The 24093-nt window shown below is 38.3% G+C and overlaps 1 protein-coding gene across 1 annotated transcript in view; it reads right to left on the reverse strand.

Moving 5' to 3' along the window:
• The window catches only part of MAEL (maelstrom spermatogenic transposon silencer), a 56524-nt gene that overhangs the window by 14203 nt on the left and 18228 nt on the right, over positions 1-24093 (reverse strand). Inside the window, exons 6-8 of the mRNA XM_061399511.1 lie at positions 17306-17430; positions 16468-16522; positions 16207-16348 (exon numbers count right to left, since the gene is read on the reverse strand). Coding sequence (XP_061255495.1) covers positions 16207-16348; positions 16468-16522; positions 17306-17430 — 322 coding nt within the window. The remainder of the gene's footprint in view (positions 1-16206; positions 16349-16467; positions 16523-17305; positions 17431-24093) is intronic.

A 24093-nucleotide genomic window follows, 5' to 3' on the forward strand; every position in this document is an offset into this window, starting at 1 on the left:
GAGAAAATATTTGCAAACAAAGCAACCAACAAGGGATTAATCTTCAAAATATACAAACAGCTCTTGCAAGTTCAGTATCAAAACCAAACAACCTAACCACAAAATGGGCAGAAGACCTAAACAGAAAGTTCTCCAAAGAAGACATAAAGATGGCCAACAAACACATTAAAATATGCTCAGTATCACTAACTATTGGAGAAACGCAAAGCAAAACTATGAAGAGGTTTCACCTCACACTGGTCAGAATGGCCATCATCAAAAATTCTACAAACAATAAATGCTGGAGAGGGTGTGGAGAAAAGGGAACGCTCATACACTGTTGGTGGGAATGTAAATTGGTATAACCACTTTGGAGAAGAGGATGAAGGTTCCTTAAAAACGCTAAAGACAGACCTACCATATGATCCTACAATCCTACTCCTGGGCATATTTCCAGAGAAATGATATTTCAGAAAGATACATGTGCCCCAATGTTCACTGCAGCATTATTTCCAACAGCCAGGACACAGAAGCAACCTAAATGTCCATTAACAGAAGAATGGACAAAAATGTGATACACACACACAATGAAATATTACTCAGCCATAAAGAATGAAATGATGCCATTTGCAGTAACATGGATGGCCTAGATATTATCATATCTAAGTGAAGTAAGCCAGAGAAAGACAAATATTATATGACATTTGCCCATTTAAGTGTATGTGGAATCTAAAAAAAACATAAAAATGTACTTATTTATAAAACAGAAACAGACACACGGAGCTAGAAAATAAACTTACAATTACCTAAGGGGAAAGGTGAGGGTGGAGGGATAAATTAGAAGGCTAGGATTAACACATACACACTATTGTGTACCAGAGAGAGAACCAAGGAGGACCTACTGTACAGCACGGGAAGTTCTACTCAATACTCTGTACTAATTTACATGGGAAACAGAATCTGAAGAAGAATAGATACATGTATCTATAACTGTATCACCAGGTTGTACACCTGAAACTAACTCAACCTTATAAGTTAACTACACTCCAGTAAGAAACAAACAAAAGAAAACTAAATCTAGTTCTCACGTGTCCATGTGGAATCAAGAAATTTTAAGTTTCCAGTTTTGCCCCTTGTTCAGATCTTAATTCCCAAGAGCACCTACTTAATATACACATTTTCCATTGGAGATCATATTTTAAGTGAAAGCAATTAAAAATATTATAACAACAACAAAAACCCCAGAAAAATCTGACTCCAGGGAAAAATGTCTCCAAATCTCATCATACTGTTAAAAAGGACATTATTTTGATCTGGTTTTATTTATACTTACTGATCTTCCTCCAAATTATCCCAAAAGATGAATGTATCTTCTAGTAAAGGACTATTCATTCTAAAAACTGTCAATAATCAGAACTTTGTATACTGTTATGCTAATATGCATTATGCAACCTCAAATCTAGCTTCAACTTTAATACATTTCCAATGTGCTTCCTTTACGAAGTTCCACTCTAAAGTAATAACATAAGATCATAAGTGAGTATGTCTGTTAAGTCTGCAACTCACTCCCGAAGTTTCAAAACTATCTTATCCATTAAAATTATGTGCAGCATAGAGGACTTTTGCACTCTTCCCTTGATATCCCAAGGTCTCTGATCTCTTTTCCTCTTATTTCAGGGCTAAGTTTCCTCCTTTTCAAGGATAGGCCTGCCTTTCCCTTTCTCAGGAACCACTGTCATCTGACAGTTACTGATGTCCTCTACTCTAGTCAAACTGACTCACTGCTTTTTCTCAATCAGACTTTCTGTGTTTTCAACTCTGAATCACTGCTCAGGCCATGTTATTCTTTTGGAAAGGTCCTCCCTTTAACCCAAATTTCTGCTCATAGAAATTCTGTGGCGGATTCATTTTGATATTTGACAAAACTAATACAATTTGTAAAGTTTAAAAATAAAATTTAAAAAATCATAAATATCAAAAAAAAAAAAGAAATTCTATCCATCTTTCCAGAAGAAGCAAGTAAAACATTTATTCTATCAAGTACTTCATATATTAAATACATGAGGCAATTCCTCCCTCATGTGATTTATCATAATCTTTTGAAATTCTTTAAGAATTTTCAGAAATTATCATATATAACTCACACATAATGTGCTTTACTGCTCTTATCAGACAGGAGACTCTGAGGGCAAGGGCAATCCTGTTACTCTTTCCCTTGTTTCCCACAGAACCTAGTCTCATGCCTTATATACAAAAGTTTTATTTGTTAAATATCAAAACCTCAAGTTGGACTAAGAAAAAGCTTCTCAAGTGATATCAAAATAGAAAACTGCACCTCTTAAAATTATGAATGCTTCTGGCTCAGAACGCCTACATTTATCTCCTCTTGCTCTTAAGACCTATCAAAATGAAAGTCGAACAGTCATAGTAGTAGATGCCCACAATAAAGGAGAAAACAGGAAGAGGCCTCCAAGGAAGAGAGTTTAACAAATCTGTAGGATATAGAAAGTAAATGAAGGAGTGATAACCGACGGAACTAGACAAACGAAGTCCCAGCCTTCAGTGCCCAGGGAACAGGCAGCACAGGCGCGAATCTACCTATGGACCTCTGGAGAAGCTCTGAACTCATGGACATGTCCCTGGCCAGAGAGCAGAGGCAAGCTATGAGACTGGACTTCTTCTGTACAGAGAACAGTTAACTTCCCTGACTCCATGCACAGAAGTGACCTGTTCTTGGAGAAGTAGGCAGCAGGCATGGGTGCTGGAAATCAGGGAGAAACCCTCACGATTCTGGAGTTCATGATTCCACCTCCAGCTTTACAACCAGCTCCTTGTCTGCTTTCCCTTAGCAAAGCTTGGTCAGTTGACAGTCCCCACTGGACAACACAGATCACTTATTCTGTGAGCACTTATTTACAGCCTCATTCTAAAATGTGAACAGAGCCAAGGACAATCAGACATTCAAGGAAAGCCTGCAACACAAGAAAGGTCCACATAGGAAGATCACAGGGAGATGGAGAAGGAGAGGGAAGCCCGGAGTGCTGCAATTCATGGGTTCGCAGGGTCAGACACGACTGAGTGACTCAACAACAAGAGGAGGATCACAACTCCCAACCCAAAAGGATGAGATAATCCAGGGAAACAAAGCAAGCTAACACTTCTGCCCCACCAACAAGCACCCCAGTAAGATTTGTGAAATTACTGCATCTATAATCCTAGGTTTTCTCTTCATCTCTTCAACCCTCATTAACACTGATGATTGGCTATGATGATTTATATAGACAGCAACGGTGGGCTGAAAGGTTCTAGAAGATCAAAAAGTCAATCTCTCCCCAGCTTGAAAATGTCAGAGTTTGTGAGGGCTCTGTGCTGGGCTCCTTCTCTCTGCATCCTCTGCCTAGATGATCTCATCTATACCCTATAAGATCCATTTAGGCAGAGGATTTGGCTTTCTTCATTGCATCTTCAGTATCCAGAACAGTGCCTGAAATATAGTGAAACGAATGCTGACATTATCCAAACTTTTCCACTGAGTTCTAGGCCAGAACGACCAGCTGCTTACATACTATTTCTAGAACTTGCCTCACCAGGGCCTCAACATATTCTAAACTTCCTCCTCTTTCACTTCCTCCTCTACTCTGAGGTCTACACTAGAAACCTGTGCACTGCCTTTAGGTCTTCCTCTTTTCATCCTCTCTTCCTGTACCCAGCCCATCAGCAAGGTCCACTGATTTTGACCAATCTGACAGCTACTTACTCAGCCCTAACTTTGCTGTCATCATCCTTGTTCAAGTCATTTCTTACATGGACCAGAGAAATAACTAATAAGTACACGCTCCATACCGTCTTTCTTGACCTCTCCTAATACATTTGTTAAATACTCACAAATTTTTAGAAATCTTAGCTAATCCTGTTGATTCTCTAATTTGATAAAATTCTTTCCCTTAGCTAACAAGGCCCTATCTTTATGGTCCTTGCTTATTGCTTCCATCTCATCTTATGAAATCTCCCCTTTGCTCACTAACTCTCCAGTGGGACACACAGATTGTCTAACAGCTTCCAGTAAACACCAAGTTTTCACCTCAAGGTCTTTGCAACCCTCTGCTCAGGATGCTGTTCCTTCTATTTTTAGCAAGGCTGCTTCTCTCCTCTTGCTTAAGATCTCAGTTTTAATGTTATCAAAAAAGTCTCCTTAACATTCTAGGAAGCAGTCTACCTTTCTGCACAGTATTTCTTACTATAGTACCCTGCTGACTTCCTTATCACTGATCACAGTTAAAACCACTTTTTTTTTTTTTTTTAACAGGATGTTTCTCTTTCCCACTTAACTGTGAGCTGCATGAAAGCAGAGACCATATTAATCTCATTCACCACTATATGTTTGGTAAGTGCCTAGGACACTTATTGGGACATGCTTAGTAAATATTTGTTGATTAAATAAAAGCTGCCTTGTTTCAGTCAGCAGGTCATAGTCAAAGGACAATTATGACAGGAAACAACAAGGAGAATGGGGGGAATTTATAAAAGTTATAAATATTCTAGCCTTCAAAATAACATGATTGTCATTAACAGCCTGTTTAAGACTCTTGCTACTGTTTTTATGCAACTGTATTCAATTTCACCAATATAAAACCCACCCATTTCTCCTGGAGGTAGAGACAATATTTATCAAAAATTTACTACAAATTTTCATAAACTTTAAGAAGTTTAAGAGCAGTGTTTGAAATGAGTCATATCTAGCTTATATGAACTGAGTCCTATCAGCTTATATTAACTAACAGATTCTAACAACAGTTTCTGTTGTCCACTAAAACCAGAACTCCTTTGTAAGATACCATTTGAAATCTTCTGAATATATGTATTCAGAATCATACGACATTATGAAGCTCAGGAAAAGGCAGATCCATCCTTTCCAAAGAAATGCGTCATTACAGTGCTTAAAGTTCTATGTAATGGTTCTGTCTTTAATAGGATCCCATGGCACAGACCCCCCAAAACGCCTTACGCCAAAGCGACACTATTCCTGTTGCAGCCCGTACATAATCTGAGACTCAACTCTGTTTCTTCAATTCTAAAATGATTTTTTCACATTTTAACTGAAGGTGAAATGCAACATACAAAGTAAAGCATTCTACAATTGCTATTGGTCAGTCTAGAAATAGTGGAAATTGCCTAAACAAGTACACATTTTTTATTTTTCAAAGAAGTCATATGTAGTATTTTTATTTTTATTGCAGTATAGTTGATTTACAATATTGTGTGAGTTTTAGGTACACAGCATAGTGATTTGGTATTTTCACAGATTATATTCCATTACAGGTTATTACTAGATAATGGTATAGTAATTCCCTGTGCCATACAGTATATCCTTGTTGTGTATCTATTATGTATATATTAGTTTGAATCTGATCATCCCATACTCCTAAATTTCTTCCTCCTTCACCCTCTTTCCCTTTGGTAACCACTCTAGTCTGCCTTCTGTATCTGTGACTCTGTTTCTCATTTGAATATATATTTGCTTATTATTCTTGATTATCTAACAACTGTAATCTTTCAAAATTTTAGTCAATAAACCATTGAGAAAATATTGATTTGTCTCTGAAATCTTCTATTGATATTATCTCACAAGATCAAGAAAGAATCAGCGTCAAAATCTGCATAAAAGGTGTCTATCACTGGCTTGGTAGAAAATCCTGAGATAATAGTGCAGTTATCTTTTAAGAAATGCTGCACTACCACTCTGGATGGCACAGAGACAATAAACTCTAAAAACACAGACAATGATTCTGGATATGAAATTTTAGGCATACTTTAGTGAGTGGCTGAGGCAATGGTATATAAATCTAAATATCCTAATACATCATCCATAAACTTAAAGCCTAACAAGAATAAACAAAACAAAGTACAGGCCTGCAGCATAACTAAGAGAACATTGTAAGACTACAAGCATCAGTTACCTATAAATAGAGGGAAAAAAAACCACCTCTTAATTTCCAATGGAGTCATTTCTCAAGTTCACACCCAAGCCTTTACATAACTTCATATAGAGAGTGGAGCCCAGAAAACATGAGGGAAGAGAGAAGGGAAATGAAGAGCCCAAGATTAAATCATAATCATTCCCACAATGAAGAGGTCCATAAATATTCAGAATCCTGGTAAGATCAGAGCACTGACTACAGGAAAGGGATTTAAAAGTGCCTGAAGACTCTAGAAGGCGGCCTGGAAGGCAATGTTTCTAGCCAGCAGAAGGCAAGAGGAAAAAGTCCTTCAGAGATTGTGTGAGGGGTAAAAAAGCAAAGAGGGGGAAATTTAATATTTTCCAGAACAAGGAAAGCAGAAGAAAAAAAAAAAGTAAAGACATAACCACACCCCCACCGCCCTGAAAGCATTCAAAGAAACCATACTTTATTTTACACCGACAGAAGAGGGAGCACTTAAACTATACATTTCAAACCACCGGAAATAACCACCTCTGTCCAAGAAATGCAAAGGAACAACACAAAGCCACTGCAGGAGAAAACAGAAAACGAGAATCACTGTCACTGATAACTCTCCCCACCCTCACTCCTGCCCAACCCCCACCCCCCCCCAAAAAAAACACGAAGGAGAAGAAAACTGTAACGTAACTCCATAACAGAACAAGGACTTCCAGGGTGGCTCAGTAGTAAAAAACAACAACATAAAAATCCACCCGCCAATGCAGGAGATGCACGTTTGATCCCTGGGTCAGGAAGATCCCCTGTACAAAGAAAATGGCAACCCACTCCAGTACCTTTGCTTGGGAAATCCCATGGACAGAGGAGCCTGGAGGGTTGCAGTCCATGGGGTTGCAAAGAGTTGGATACTACTTAGCGACCACACACACATTCTACACTGTTATTAATATACGAATTAAATATCCTCAAACAAAAATCCTGATAATATGAAAACATGGCCTAAATAAGAAACTTCAAAACTAAGAACAAAAATAAGACATAAGGGTTGACAAAACTCAGAAAAGAAAAATCATATAGGAAAATAACTGAATTTCAAACTACCTAAGGAAGAACAGATACAAATGAGAAGTGAAAAACTAAAGAAACTGGAAAACTAACATGAGAATAAGAGATTAATGAAAGATGAAACAGGGGTGAGAAAGAGTGACCATAAAGATAGGTAAAATAAACCAAACATACATATATCAGACATCCTTAAGAAAAATGAAATAGAAAAAAATATTACACTACAATCTAAGAAAAATATCCAGAAATAAGACCTGATTCTGCACACTAAAAGGGGGCTGCCAAAGACCTGGGAAAACTGACCTGCAATAATGAACTCAGAGACATACCCCAGTGAAACTGTTAGACTTTAGGACTTCCCTGGTGGGACAGTGGTGGAGAATCCACCTGCCAAAACAGGAGACATAGGTTCAATCTCTGTCCAGGAAGAGTCCATATGTGGTGGGGCAACTAAGCTCATGGGCCTCAACTACTGAAGCCCACTCACCCTAGGGCCCATGCTCCGCAACGAGAGCAGCCACCACAGTGAGAAGCCCGTGCACCACAACTAGAGGAAACCCACGCACAGCAGTAAAGACCCAGCACAAGAAGGAATAAATGAATAAATACATTTCTTAAAAAACTATTAGAGTTTAAAGATGAAAAAAAATCAGTCTTAAGGTCTCCAGGCAAAAAAGATTAAAAAAAAAAAAAATCAAGAGAATTTAATGACCAAACTTCTAAATAACAACATAAAGCAATAACAGTACAGCTGTATTTTTAAAAAACTCAAGGAAATAAAATGCAAACCAATGGAAAAAGTTTTAAGCACGCAAGAACACAGTTACTGTCATTTCCAAGAGCCCTTGATCAATCTACTAGATCAAGATTCAGCAAACTTGTTCTGTAAAGGCATCAAATAACACAGCAACCACTTGTAACTATAGGAGATGTCCTAAGACACAGGCATAAACAGTAATGAGACCACCCCATTTTCAATATAAAACAGATCAAGCAGAGAAAAAACAAAGAGCTAACACAGCTTAAATGACATAATAATGTAGAGCTTACGGGTACTTGTCAAAAGTTGCACCCTGACAAATACATATTGTTCTCATATATCCATAAAACAGTCCAAAAATTGATTATTTAATTTGCAAAACACTGGTAACTTTCGTAAGGTAGAAATGTTATAAACAATACTTTGAACAGAATTCAAAGACATTAAAGTTTACTAACAAAAAATCAGAAAGGCTTTCTTTCCATCTGGACATTTAAAAGCCTCAAATTAACTCTTGGGTTAAAGAGAGCTGGAACTACAGAATTAAAAAAAAAAAAATGACAAAATGCTATGTCAACAACTTACGGGATGCACTGAAAGCCATGTCTGAGAAAATTCACTCTACTAAAAACACTTATCAATTAAAAATTCAAAAAGGTTAACACTGAGCCCACAAATCTAAACAAAGAATCACAAAGTACCAAGAATACAAAAACAGAAATGAATGAGGGACAAAAAATTAGATCTAATAAATTGAAATCCTGCTGTTTAAAAAAAAAAGACAATGCACGAGGTGTGATTTAGGAGGGGAAAGCAGAAGCACAAATATATAAGAAACCAATGAAACAAGGAATTTTAAATTATAAGAGACTTAGTTTGCAGACTTAAATAAGTCTGGAAACCTACATGAAATGAGTAATTTCCTAGGGAAGTACAGATTACCAAAATTGATGCAATTAAAGTTAGAAAGTCTAATCAACTCAACTTTCATAGAACAAACAAAGTTCAGTTCAGTCGCTCAGTCGTGTCCGACTCTTTGCGACCCCATGAATCGCAGCACGCCAGGCCTCCCTGTCCATCACCAACTCCTGGAGTTCACCCAGACTCACGTCCATCGAGTCAGTGATGCCATCCAGCCATCTCATCCTCTGTCGTCCCCTTCTCCTCCTGCCCCCAATCCCTCCCAGCATCAGAGTCTTTTCCAATGAGTCAACTCTTCGCATGAGGTGGCCAAAGTACTGGAGTTTCAGCTTTAACATCATTCCTTCCAAAGAAATCCCAGGGTTGATCTCCTTCAGAATGGACTGGTTGAATCTCCTTGCAGTCCAAGGGACTCTCAAGAGTCTTCTCCAACACCACAGTTCAAAAGCATCAGTTCTTCGGCACTCAGCTTTCTTCACAGTCCAACTCTCACATCCATACATGACCACTGGAAAAACCACAGCCTTGACTAGACGGACCTTTGTTGGCAAATGTCTCTGCTTTTCAATATGCTATCTAGGTTGGTCATAACTTTTCTTCCAAGGAGTAAGCGTCTTTTAATTTCATGGCTGCAGTCACCATCTGCAGTGATTTTGGAGCCCCCAAAAGTTATCACCCCACAAAAACTCACCAGTCTCAGATACGCACATTCTATGTGAGAAAAATTTTAAAACAAACTTGAAAGACCCAAACACAGATCTGAACAGTGAAAAGACATCTGTCCTTGGATAGAATTCATATGTAAAGATTTCAGTTCTCAAGTTAGTTTATAAATTTAATGCAATCCAAGGAACTTTACAGAACTTCCCTGGTGGCTCAGAATGTAAAGAATCTGCCTGCAATGCAGGAGACCCAGGTTTGATTCCTAGGTCAGGAAGATCCCCTGGAGAAGGGAATGGCTACCCACTCCAGTATTCTTGCCTGAAGAATCCCAAAGACAGAGGAGCCTGGTGGGCTGCAGTCCCCAGGGTCACAAAGAGTCAGACATGACTGAGTGACTAACACTTAAAAGAAATTTTATAGAACTAGACTGAACTGTTTTGTTTGAACTGTGCTAATATACTACATATTCAAAATGTAATAAAACCAACAAATATGGGCAAAAACAAACTGGAATAAATCAAGCAAATAAACTATTTCAAATGAATAATTTAACCACAGTGAAGGAGAAAAGAAAGAACAAATTCCAGTAATTTTTTTTTTTTTTTTTGGCCATATCCTGCAGCATGAGGGATCTTAGCTTCCTGACCAGAAATCAAACCCTGTGCCCCTTGTAGTGGAGCATGAGCTGTTAACCACTGGACCACCAGTCCCTCACCAATAACTTTTTGACTAAATTCTGACTAACAAACAAAACTGAAAAAAAGATTCTAAACTGTTAATATGTCTTTTTAAAATGGTGGTATCACTTAATTTTACAACAACCTAATACATTCTAGGACTGAACCAACAAAATTGTTGAGCATCAGGTTTTTCCACACAGAAAAGCAATACAAAAATGGAAAACTAGAGAACTCTATGGTTTTAAATGGCAATTGCAGGTTTATGTATGAACTCATGATGAGATGAAGACAGAGAGGGAGGAGGAAAGGGAGGAAGGAGTGGGCAGGTGAGTCTAGCCACGTAAAAATGTGTATTAAGGGTAGTACACAACACATTTCCTAGCTCTCTCCACTAAGGAGAACTAGAACCAAAGATGCTCTAGTAGGAATGAACACCTAGCACCCAGATTCTATCTCCTAAATACTCTCCTCCATTAAACAGAATCAGGGTTCCTTGGATAAATGGCTAATTTAAAGCTAGAGAAGGGAAAGTAAAAGATGAACCTGGAATATTTGGAGCTGGAAAAGCAAAGAAACACTTAAAGAATGAGGCAGCATTGTAAAATTTGACAACAACAAAACCCAAACTCCAAACAAACAACAAAGAAACCACTGGCTATAAAGAAACCAATCTGAGCAAAAAATAAGTTAATAAGACATTACAGCTCACTGAATAAGATACTAGGAATATATAAGTCCATAGTCATAAAAGAAAAAAAAAAGTCAGCAAAAAGGAAAAGCTTCTTACAGTAGAATGCTAGTAAATGCCGAGACAACAACCAAATTAGAGCACCACCATTTCACAAATATAGTCATAACTGACTAGCAGATGATAAGCTAGCATATTAAAGATTAAAGAATAGATAATCTACCAAATTTCAAAGACTCTCCAAACAGAATATTAATTGTACAGTGAAAAAGAGTAACTTTTCAATGGAAAAATTTGGCTGACATTATCTCAAGCAAGTGATCAAAGTTATCAGTAATGAGATTAAAATCAGATGCCTACAGATCTGACACATCTAAGAGACATCACTTTTGAAGTACTCTTGCTAAAAATATACAACCTCATACTGGTGAAATTATTTGCAGGGAAGCAATAAGACACAGACGTAGAGAACAGACTTATGGACATGGAAGAAGGGGAGGAAGGTGAGAGTGGATATATGGAGAGAGTGACATGGAAATATACATCACAGTATATAAAACAGATGCCAATGGGAATTTGCTGTATGACTCAGGGAACTCAATCTGAGGCTCTGTAACAACCTAGACCAGAAGGACGGGGAGAGAGGTGGGAGGGAGGTTCAAGAGAGAGGGGGGATATATATATATATATAGAGAGAGGGTATATATATATAGTTGATTCATGTTGATGTTTGGCAGAAACCAACACAATACTATAAAGCAATTATCCTTCAATTAAAAATAAATAAATTACACACACACACAACCCCAATCTAACCATGAGGAAATATAAGCAAACTCATACTGAGAAAAATTTTACAAAGTAATTGGCCTGCACTCTTCAAAAAGGTCAAGACCACCAAAGTCTAAGATTAATGAATAATTCCAGGTTAAAAGGATCCTAAAGAGACATAATAACTAAATGTAACATGTCATCCTGGGTTGGACCCTAGGTGTTTATTTTTTGCCAAAGAAGACCTTATTAGAACTAGCAAAACATGAATATAGCCTTTAGATTAGACAGTAGTATTGATCACACGGACCACAGCCACGTCTAACGCAATGAAACTAAGCCATGCCGTGTAGGTCCACCCAAAACGGATGGGTCATAGCGGAGAGGTCTGACAGAATGTGGTTCGCTGGAGAAGGGAATGGCAAACCACTTCAGTATTCTTGCCTTGAGAACCCCATGAACAGTATGAAAAGGCAAAATGATAGGATACTGAAAGGGGAACTCCCCGGGTCGGTAGATGCCCAATATGCTACTGGAGATCAGTGGAGAAATCACTCCAGGAAGAATGGATGGAACCAAAGCAAAAACAATACCCAGTTGTGGATGTGACTGGTGACAGAAGCAAGGTCTGGTGCTGTAAAGAGCAATATTGCATAGGAACTTGGAATGTTCAGATCAGATGTTAGGTCCATGAATCAAGGCAAATTCAGTTCAGTTACTTCAGTCACTCAGTCGTGTCCGACTCTTTATGACCCTATGAATCGCGGCACGCCAGGCCTCCCCGTCCATCACCAACTCCTGGAGCTCACTCAAACTCACGTCTATCAAGTCTGTGATGCCATCCAGCCATCTCATCCTCTGTCGTCCCCTTCTCCTCTGGTGCCCAATCCCTCCCAGCATCAGAGTCTTTTCCAATGAGTCAGCTCTTTGTATGAGGTGGCCAAAGTATTGGAGTTTCAGCTTTAGCATCATTCCTTCCAAAGAATACCCTGGGCTGATCTCCTTTTGAATGGACTGGTTGGATCTCCTTGCAGTCCAAGGGACTCTCAAGAGTCTTCTCCAACACAAGGCAAATTGGAGTGGTCAAATAGGAGATGGCAAGACTGAAAGTCAACATTCCTGGAATCAGCGAACTAAAATGGACTGAAATGGGTGAATTTAACTCAGATGACCATTATATCTACTACTGTGGGCAAGAATCCTCTAGAAGAAATGGAGTAGCCATCATGGTCAACAAGAGTTCGAAATGCAGTACTTGGATGAAATCTCAAAAATGACAGAATGATCTCTGTTCGTTTCCAAGGAAAATCATTCAATCCAAATCATTCCAAATCAAAATCATTCAATCACGGTAATCCAAGCCTATGCCCCAACCAGTAACGCTGAAGAAGCTGAAGTTGAATGGTTCTATGAAGACCTACAAGAGATTTTAGAACTAACACCCAAAAAAGATGTCCTTTTCATTATAGGGGACTGGAATGCAAAAGTAGGAAGTCAAGAAACACCTGGGGTAACAGGCAAATTTGGCCTTGGAGTATGGAATGAAGCAGGACAAAGGCTAACAGAGTTTTGCTAATAGAGTTTGCTGGTCATAGCAAACACCATCTTCCAACAACACAAGAGAAGACTCTACACATGGACATCACCAGATGGTCACACTGAAATCAGACTGATAATATTCTTTGCAGCCAAAAATGGAGAAGCTCTATACAGTCAACAAAAACAAGACTGGGAGCTGACTGTGGCTCAGATCATGAACTCCTTATTGCCAAATTCAGACTGAAATTGAAGAAAGTAGGGAAAACCACTAGACCATTCAGGTATGACCTAAATCAAATCCCTTATGATTATACAGTGGAAGTAAGAAATAGATTTAAGGGACTAGACCTGATAGACAGAGTGCCTGATGAACTATGGATGGCGGTTCATGACACTGTACAGGAGACAGGGATCAAGACCATCCTCATGGAAAAGAAATGCAAAAAAGCAAAATGGCTGTCTGAGGAGGCTTTACAAATAGCGGTGAAAAGAAGAGAAGTGAAAAGTAGAGGAGAAAAGGAAAGATATAAGCATCTGAATGCAGAGTTCCAAAGAATAACAAGGAGAGATAAGAAAGCCTTCCTCAGCGATCAATGCAAAGAAATAGAGGAAAACAATAGAATGGGAAAGACTAGAAATCTCTTCCAAAAAATTAGAGATACCAAGGGAACATTTCATGCAAAGATAGGCTCCATAAAGGACAGAAATGGTATGGACCCAAGAGAAGCAGTGATATTAAGAAGAGGTGGCAAGAAAACACAGAAGAACTCTACAAAAAAGAGCTTCATGACCCAGATAATCATGATGGTGTCATTACTCACCTAGAACCAGACATCCTGGAATGTGAAGTCAACAGGGCCTTGGAAAGCATCACTACGAACAAAGCTAGTGGAGGTGATGGAATTCCAGGTGAGCTATTTCAAATTCTGAAAGATGATGCTGTGAAAGTGCTGCACTCAATATGCCAGCATATTTGGAAAACTCAGCAGTCACCACAGGACTGGAAAAGGTCAGTTTTCATTCCAATCCCAAAGAAAGGCAATGCCAAAGAATGCTCATACTACCGCACAATTGCACTCATCTCACACGCTAGGAAAATAATGCTCAAAATTCTCCAAGCCAGGCTTCAGCAATACGTGAACCATGAACTTCCAGATGTTCAAGCTGGATTTAGAGAAGGCAGAGGAACCAGATATCAAATTGCCAACATCTGCTGGATCATGGAAAAAGCAAGAGAGTTGCAGAAAAACATCTATTTCTGCTTTATTGACTGTGCCAAAGCCTTTGACTGTGTGGATCACAATAAACTGTGGAAAATTCTGAAAGAGATTGGAATACCAGACCACCTGATCTGCCTCTTGAGAAACCTATATGCAGGTCAGGAAGCAACAGTTAGAACTGGACATGGAACAACAGACTGGTTCCAAATAGGAACAGGAGTATGTCAAGGCTGTATATTGTCACCCTGTTTATTTAACTTCTATGCAGAGTACATCATGAGAAACACTGGGCTGGAAGAAGCACAAGCTGGAATCAAGATTGCCGGGAGAAATATCAATAACCTCAGATATGCAGATGACACCACCCTTATGGCAGAAAGTGAAGAGGAACTGAAGAACCCCTTGATGAAAGTAAAAGAGGAAAGTTAAAAAGTTGGCTTAAAGCTCAACATTCAGAAAATGAAGATCATGGCATCTGGTCCCATCAGTTTATGGGAAATAGATGGGGAAACAGTGGAAACAGTGTCAGATTTTATTTTTTTGGGGGGCTCCAAAATCACTGCAGATGGTGACTGCAACCATGAAATTAAAAGACGCTTACTCCTTGGAAGGAAAGTTATGACCAACCTAGATAGCATATTCGAAAGCAGAGACACTACTTTGCCAACAAAGGTCCATCTAGTCAAGGCTATGGTTTTTCCAGTGGTCATGTATGGATGTGAGAGTTGGACTGTGAAGACAGCTGAGCGCCGAAGAGTTGATGCTTTTGAACTGTGGTAGGGGAGAAGACTCTTGAGAGTCCCTTGGACTGCAAGGAGATGCAACCAGTCCATCCTAAAGGAGATCAGTCCTGGGTGTTCACTGGAAGGACTGATGCTGAAGCTGTAACTCCAGTACTTTGGCTACCTCATGTGAAGAGCTGACTCACTGGAAAAGACCCTGATGCTGGGAGGGATTGGGGGCAGGAGGAGAAGGGGACGACAGAGGATGAGATGGCTGGATGGCATCACTGACTCGATGGATGTGAGTTTGAGTGAACTCCGGGAGTCGGTGATGGACAGGGAGGCCTGGCGTTTTGTGATTCATGGGGTCGCAAACAGTCGACACTACTGAGCAACTGAACTGAACTGATTGTAGCAATGGTAATATACTGTTTTGATAACTGTATTGTGGCAATACACATGTTCCTGTTCTTACGAACATTTCTGATATTCAGGGTGAAAAGGCATGGGGCAGCAACTCACTCTTAAGTGGTTGAGAAAAAGAAACTGTTTATTTTTATAAACATATTAAAATATTAACAATTAGAATCTGAGAATGGTATATACAATTTCCTTGTACTGCTGCTAAGTAACTTCAGTCGTGTCTGATTCTGTGTGACCCCATAGACGGCAGCCCACCAGGCTCCCTGGTCCCTGGGATCCTCCAGGCAAGAACACTGGAGTGGGTTGCTATTTCCTTCTCCAATGCCTGAAAGTGAAAAGTGAAAGTGAAGTCGCTCAGTCGTGCCTGACTCTTAGGGACCCCATCGACTGGGGCCCACCAGGCTCCTCCATTCATGGGATTTTCCAGGCAAAAGTACTGGAGTGGGGTGCCATTGCCTTCTCCGTTCCTTGTACTAGAGTCTTTCAAATTTTCTGTAAGCCTGAAATATCAAAATAAAAAACACTTTCCATTTCATTTTTATATTTCTTATAAGAATTCTATGTAATAGAGTCTTTATTTAAATGGATACTATATACTTTCATCAATACAGACACTCTAAATGATAAAATACTGTCATTTTATTTATTATTTTGCTTTTGCTTTTAGTGATAAACAAATTAACAATGTATCTTATAATCAGTGAAACCTTATATTCAAGGAAATACAATGATTCCAAAGTTTCATAGGAAAGTCATGCTTTAAATGGCACAAACTAATCCTACTGTATTTCTCAGTTCAGAAAAAAGTCAGTACGATTATCACAAAATCACATAAGTACCTTGTGTTGCTGGAATAATCCCACATGGCCACCTCTAGGAGGCTCCGAACCCAGGTCTTGGAAGGCTCCTTCAGAAATTTTTGCTGGTAGATCCCTACTACAAGATCCTCTACAGTGAGAAGTTCTAGATCTTGTCTGATTTCTTCCATTGGTAAATAAAAACAAACATAAAATTAGTGAATTCAGGTAGACAGAACATGTAAATGAAAATGGAAACACACATACTAAAATGCATTTGAGCAGTGACCCAGTTTAACTTACCTGATGACTTTGCCATATGCTTCAAACACCAGTTGACTCTGGCTCTATCATCAGACTAGAGAAGGGAAAAAATTTTACTTGGATTTTCTATTACTTTCAATTAATAAGGCCCTTTCAAACTGTGGGAGGGAGGATGGGGAAGGGGAAGGGAAAGGCTGAAGAGTCCACGATAACTAAATGAGAATGGTTAAAAAAAAAAAAAAAAGGGCAACATATACTAGAAAATACTGCTAATAATAACCAGTTACGTTCATAAGGCATTGTTAATATACTTTATGAACAGCAAGTGAGACTTAGGGTAGGCAAACGAAACCAATGTTCAGAAAAAGATAAGGTGATTTACGTTCATGGTGAGAAATGTTTGATTTTTACTGTTTTATTAATAAAACAGTAAGGTTAAAACCCAATTCTACTACACCAAGCCTGAAAGAATTTACACAAAACAAAGAATAAAATTACAAAAAGAAGATCAAGGAATTACTACAAAAATAGTTCTGAATAAATGGTACTCTTGCCTGGAAGTGATAGGTGTACAAACTAGAAACCCATCCTTCAGGGTAAAAAGATATTGAAGATATTTCAGAAGGAGGAACTATAAACATGAAATCTACCAAAGGTGAAATATATTCAGTTACTGCAGTCTTCAAAATCCGTCCAATATTACACAAATGTAGAAGAAAAGGCATTATACATACCTAATTACATTCAAAGCAACTAAAAATGAACATATTTTAACACACAGTTAAGACACAGGCGAAAGTTCTTTCTTTGGGTATCTTTCATGGATCTTCTATTTTCTAAGTAGATGACTTAAAAGAAATTCTTATGTTGAAATTACCTTGCAGTAGATAGGTGGCCAATTCCCTGGGTTTGGATGAATGAATCTATAAAGATTTTCTAACACAGTTGCTTGGTCATGCCCAGATTCAAAGTGTGAAATAGGAATCTTGTGACTAGAATCACCTGAAGGAAATAAAAAGGTAGGTAGGAGTTAAAATTTGACCAAGACAGATATTATGGATTAGGTATAGAAGGGTGGGTATAGGAAGGAGTAATGGGTAACTTGTATTTAAGTACTTGTACAAAGCCTGGTTATGGTCAGGTACTTTACAAATTTTATCCCATAATATTATAAAATAGGTAGTATATACCTGTGGCGGATTCATTTTGATATTTGGCAAAACTAATACAATTATGTAAAGTTTAAAAATAAAATAAAAAAAATAGGTAATATACATATTAAAGAAGAGGGAACTGAGAATCACAGAAGTTAACAGTAAGTTAACAGCTGGTGAACAGTGGAGTCAGGACTCAAGCCCAGGCTTGTTAAGTGAAAGCAGCAGTGTTTTCACCATTTCTAAGCTGCTCTTCACGAATCTGTTTTATTAAAAAGACTGGAGACCTTGTAAACCAGTAATGACTGGTTTTTAGAAGGTTGTAAAATGGTATTTCCACTTCCAGTAAAATACAGACGAAGTAATACAAACTTCCCACAAAAATTTAGGATATCAAAAACAGCTACAGTAGCAAGGAATTATTAGGTCAAAAGCAAAATAAGCCACAGAGGTGATCAAATGCAAAGAGAGGTGATCAAAATGCAAAGAGAGGTGATCAAAATGCAAAGAAGTCAGAGAGGTCAGCCTAACTCTGGAGGCAGTTTTTACCCTGGAGTCATTTGCTAATTCCTTAATAGAAAGTTTACTGGCTAAGAAGTTTCAGACAGCTTTGGGGGCCTGGTTTGTGAGACCCCTGGTGTCTAGAAAAAGCAATCATAAATCCTTTCTAGAAGAGAAATATCAACCTCAAGTTACCTTAAACCATTTTTTTTCCCCAGATAATCTATATGAATAAACCAGGTAAACACACACGAAAGAGAGAACCAAGACAAAGTTGAAAGACAAAATCGAGTCCAGAAGCGGAAGTTTCTGGACATAGATTTTAAATAATCATGCTTATTATTTGATGAGATCAAATTACAAATTTCAACATAAAATTGGAAACTATTAAGAAAAAGAATGCTAGGAACTCTCTGGTGGTCTAGTGATGGGGACTTGGCATTTTCACTGCTGGGGCCCTGGGTTCAATCCTTCAAGCAGCGCTGTGCAGCCAATTAAAAAAATAATACAGGAAGAGTTCAAGTTCTGGTAATGACAGACTAAGGAAATGATAGAACACATCAAACACCTGCTTGAAGGCACTGCAGAGACACAAATGAAGAGAGGAATTTTAAGTCCAAAATCTTAAAATGAAGAAATCCTACAGAGCTGAATCTGGCAGTTGGGTAGAAGAGATACAGAGACTGAGAAACTGAGATTTCTACAGACCTAGAGCTAGTAAGAATTTAATATATTACTCCAGAATTACTTGTGTATATATAAAAATTTATAAAAAATACTCAATTGTCTTCTGGCCTCCACTGTTTATGCTGTGAAGCCCATTATAAACTTTACTGATGATTTCTTTGCATGTGTGCCAAGTCATATCTACTGTTCAGCACTCAAAAATGACAAGACCTGTTAAGAGAGCTGAATATGTGACTGAACATCAAGATAAACAGACTGCAAAAATATATCCAAAAAAGAAGATCGCCATAATAGTTAACCAACATAAAACTTTAAAAAAACAAGGCTTATTATGTTCAAGGAAATAAAATTACTGATAACTTAAACAGAACCATAAAAAAGAACAAATGTAGACTCAAAACCTGAAAATACATTCCCCAAACCATTTTAGAATGGCAAAACAGCCTTGATGAGAAAATAAAGATTAACCTCAGGTTTAACATGAATGCACAAATCCTAAAACAAACTATTGGCTTGTCCAAAAAGTTTGGTTTTTCTGTAAAATGGCTCTAGTAGTGCTTTAGGTGTCTTTAACTTCATTCAAAACAGTTTTGTTCCACTGTATTATAACAGTTGTCATATCAGTGTGCATTTTAAAGAGTTTACCAAAACTGCTGAATTTTTGTGAAGCCATTTTAATACTGAAGACGGAAGGGAAAAAAAGCCACATTTTCAGAATAATATGCTTTATTATTTCAAGGTAAAAACACAACTGAAGCACAAAGAAAAATTTGTGATGTATATAGGAAAGGTCTTGTGACTGATCAGATGTGCCAAAAGTGGTTTGCACAGTTTCATGGTAGAGATTTCTTGCTGGACGATGCTTCATGGTTGGGCAGACCAGTTGAAGGTGACAGCAATCAAACTGAGATATTGAGAACAATGAACTTTATTCCACATGGGAGATAAGTGACATACTCAAAATATCCAACTCAACCACTGAAAATCAAAACACTATGGTAACTGCTTTTATTAAATATGTTTGGGCTGCACATGAGGAAAAAAAACACAACCTTCTTGATCATATTTCTGAATGCAATTCTCTACTTAAAACATAACAAAAACATTTCGTTTTCTGAATAAATTGTGATGGGTGATAAAAAGCAGATACAGTATAATAATGTAAGTGGAAGATATCATGGGGAAAGCAAAATGAATCACCACCAACCACACCAAAGGCCGATCTTCATCCAAAGAAGGTGATGGTGTGTACATGATGGGACTGGAAGGGATGAGCTTCTTCTGGAAAACCAAACGATTCATTCCAATAATTACTACTCCCAATTAGACCAACAGAAAGCAGCACTCAATGAAAAGCATCCAGAATTAGCCAAAAGAAAACATAGAATCTTCCATAAGGATAACACAAGTCTGCATGTTTCTTTGATGACCAGGCAAAAGCTGTTAAAGCTTGGCTGGGAAGTTCTGATTTATTCACCATAGTCACTAGCCACTGCACCTTCAAATTTCCATTTATTTTGATCTTTACAAACTTCTTTTAAAGAAAAAAAATTTCAATTCTCTGGTGTAAAAGGCACCTGGAATAATTCTTTGTTCTAAAAGGAAGATGGAATTATGAAGTTGCTGAAAAATGGTAGAAGTTAGTGGAAAAAAATGGTGAATCACTGTTTAATAAAGCTCTTGGTAAAAATGAAAAACGTGTCCTTTATTTTTACTTTTTAAAAACCAAAGGAACTTTTTGATCAACCCATATTAGCAAAGTGAATCCAGCAATTTATTTAAGAGTTATATAGTGAAAATGTTGGATTTGTTCGTGGAATGTAAGGTTAGTTTTTAAGATTAGTAAATCACCATATAAACAAAAGACACAAATCATCTGATATACAGAAAAAGTATTCATTAAAATATGCAACTGATATCTCTAGTGAAAGTGGGAACAAAAGGGAACTTCTTTATCCTGATAAACAGTATATACCAAAACTAAAAAAGAGAGAGAAAAACGATAGCAAACAGAACACTCACTGGTGAAAGATTAGAAACTAGAGTTCACAGCCAACACACTAGGACAAACAGGTTTTAAACGTTTTAAATAAAAGATACAGACTAGAAGAAGTCATTTCACAAATATAAGGAACTTTCTAAAAACCTCAGTTTAGCAAAGGTGGGATAAAACCAAAACAAAAAATAAACAATTAGAAAATATAATTTTGATTCAATTAAAAAAATACTAAAGAGAATAATTTTTAAATAAAATCAATTTTATTTCTGAGAAAAAAATATAATTGAGATCTATTACATATAATTAACAAGAAAAATGATAAGCTATAACTAATAAGATAAAGACTATAGAGAAAACTAAGACTTTATTATAAAGAACTACACATTTAAAAAATAAGAGTAGCTCTATATTAAAACATTTCTAACTGGGGAATTTTTGCAGAAACCAATGCCAGTGGCATTAATATGTCTCTGGTCAAAAATGTGTAAACATAAAGAATATCATGAAGCTGTCAGTTCTTTTCAAAATGATTCAAAGATTCAAATATATTCAAAATACTGAGATTAGTTTCTCTGCACAGAGGACAAGAAGGCAAAGTAAAAGGACCTGAGTTCACCTCCTCTCGCTAAGAGTCAGACACGACTGAGCGACTTCACTTTCCCTTTTCACTTTCATGCATTGGAGAAGGCAATGGCACCCCACTCCAGTACTCTTGCCTGGAGAGTCCCAGGGATGGGGGATCCTGGTGGGCTGCCGTCTATGGGGTCGCACAGAGTTGGACACGACTGAAGTGACTTAGCAGCAGCAGGAAACACTAAAAATCACAACTAACTGCTGAAAAACTAGCAATAAAGAAGACTGGAACCTCTCCAAAAAATATTCTACCTCCAAAAACAAAAAAAGAACATCACAACAAGATGGTGGGGGCACATTTGCAAAATAATCAAATCTCACACCTGCCAGTTGGGTGAAGCACAAACTGGAAAATATCTCAGAAGTTCTCCCACAGGCATGACAGTTCTGAGCCTTGTGTCAGGCTCCTTAGTCCGGGGGCCTGCTATTGGGAGGAGGAGCCACCAGAGCCATTTGGCTTTGAAGGCTAGCAAGGCTTGCTACAAGAGCTCCAGTGGGCTGGAGGGAAGCAGAAACCCCGGTCTTGGAGAGCACACACAAGATCTCATGTGTACCAGGACCCAGGGGGAAAAGCAGCAGCTTCATAGGAGTCTGGGCTAGACTCACCTGCTGGTCCTAGAGGATCTTCTTGCAAAGCGGGGGCTGCTGTGGTTCACTGTGGGGACAAGAGCACTGGTGGAAAAGGTTCTGGGGCATGCACACTGCTGTGAGCTGTCCTGAAGGATACCATTTTAATGCCAGGTCCTAGCCCCACCCAACAGCCTGAAGGTTCCAGTGCTGAGATGCCTCAAGCCAAAAAATAAACAGAGTGGGAACATATCCCTACTCAAAAGACAAGCTGCTTAAAGTTTTCCTGAGCTCAGTGAAGTCGCTCAGTGTCCGACTCTTTGTGACCCTATGGATTGTAGCCTACCAGGCTCCTCCCTTCCATGGGATTCTCCAGGCAAGAGTACTGGAGTGGGTTGCCATTTCCTTCTCCAGGTGATCTTCCTGAGCTCAAAGCTGCCTCTAAACACAATCTTTGCCACTGCCCTGCCCGCCAGAGGAACAGGACCCAGCTCCAACCACCAGGGGGCAGACACCAGAAGAAAAATGAATTACAACCTTGTAGCCAATGGGACTACAAAGACAGAAAGTGAGACAAAGTGGGATGACAGAGGAATAGGTTCCAGATGAAGGAACAACAACAAAAAAACACTAAGTTGAGATAGACAATCTACCTGAAAAAGAATTGAGTGTAATGACAGTAAAGAGGATCCAAAATCTTGGAAAAAGAATGGAGGCACAGACCACGAAGATACAAGAAATGTTCAACGAAGAGCCAGATGATATAAAGAACAAACAGAGTGGTAAATGCAGTAAATGAAAAATACACTAGAAGGAATCAATAGCAAAATCAATGAGGCAGAAGAATGGATAAGTGAGCTGGAAGACAGAATGGTGGAACTCACAGCTGTGGAACAGAATAAAGAAAACAAAAGAAAAAAGAATAAAAAGAAATGAGGACAGTTTAAGAGAACTCTGAGACAATATTAAATGCACGAGAATTCATGTTATAGGGGTCCTGAAAGAAGATGTAGAGAAAGGGCCTGACAAAATATTTGAAGATATAATATCTGAAAACTTCCCTATTATGGAAAAGTCACCCAAGTTGAGGAGGCAGAGTCATGTACAGCAGAAACCCAAGGAGGAATGTGCCAAGACACATGTTAACCAAATTGATAAAAATAAAAGACAAAAGTAAAATATTAAAAGCAACAAGTGAAAAGCAACAAATAACATTAAGAGAATCCCTGTAAGGTTATCAGCTGATTCTTCAGGAAAAACTCTACAGGCCAGAAGAAAATGGTTGGACATATATAAAATGATGAAGGGAAAAATGACAACCAAAAATACTCTACTCAGCAAGGCTCTCATTCATATTTGATGCAGAAATCAAAAGCTTTATAGACAAGCAAAAGTTGTGAGAATTCAGCACTACCAAGCCAGTTTCATAACAAATAGTACAGGAACTTCTCTAAATGGAAATGAAAAGGCTGCAACTAGAAACAAAATTACAAATAGGAAAGCTCACTAGTACACACAGTAAAAACAGGAAATCACTCACACAGAATGAGTAGAGTACAAATGCAGGATAATGGAAACACATTTGAAATTAAGAGACCAGCAACTTAATCTTGGATATATAGACTTCTATGTAAACAGATCAAGTGCTCCAACCAAAAGACATACAGTGGTTGAACGTCCAAAAATAAGACCACATATATGCTGTTTACAAGAGAACCACTTCAGATCTAGGGATACATACAGACTGAAAGCGAGGAGATGGAAAACGACATTCCATGCAAAAGAAAATCAACAAGGGAATAATCCTCGTATCAGAAAAAATGAACTTCAAAATAAAGACATACAAGATACAAAGAAGGATACTACCTAATGATCAAGTTCAGTTCAGTTGCTCAGTCATGTCTGATTCTTCGTGACCACCACGGACTGCAGCACAGCAGACCTCCCTGTCCATCACAAACTCCCAGAGTTCACACAAACGCAGATCCATTGAGTCAGTGATGCCATCCAGCCATCTCATCCTCTGTTGTCCCCTTCTCCTCCTGCCCCCAATCCCTCCCAGCATCAGAGTCTTTTCCAGTGAGTCAACTCTTCACATGAGGTGGCCAAAGTACTGGAGTTTCA

The sequence above is a fragment of the Bos javanicus genome, chromosome 3 (genome assembly GCF_032452875.1).
Source record: "Bos javanicus breed banteng chromosome 3, ARS-OSU_banteng_1.0, whole genome shotgun sequence".
Taxonomy (NCBI): Eukaryota; Metazoa; Chordata; class Mammalia; order Artiodactyla; family Bovidae; genus Bos; species Bos javanicus.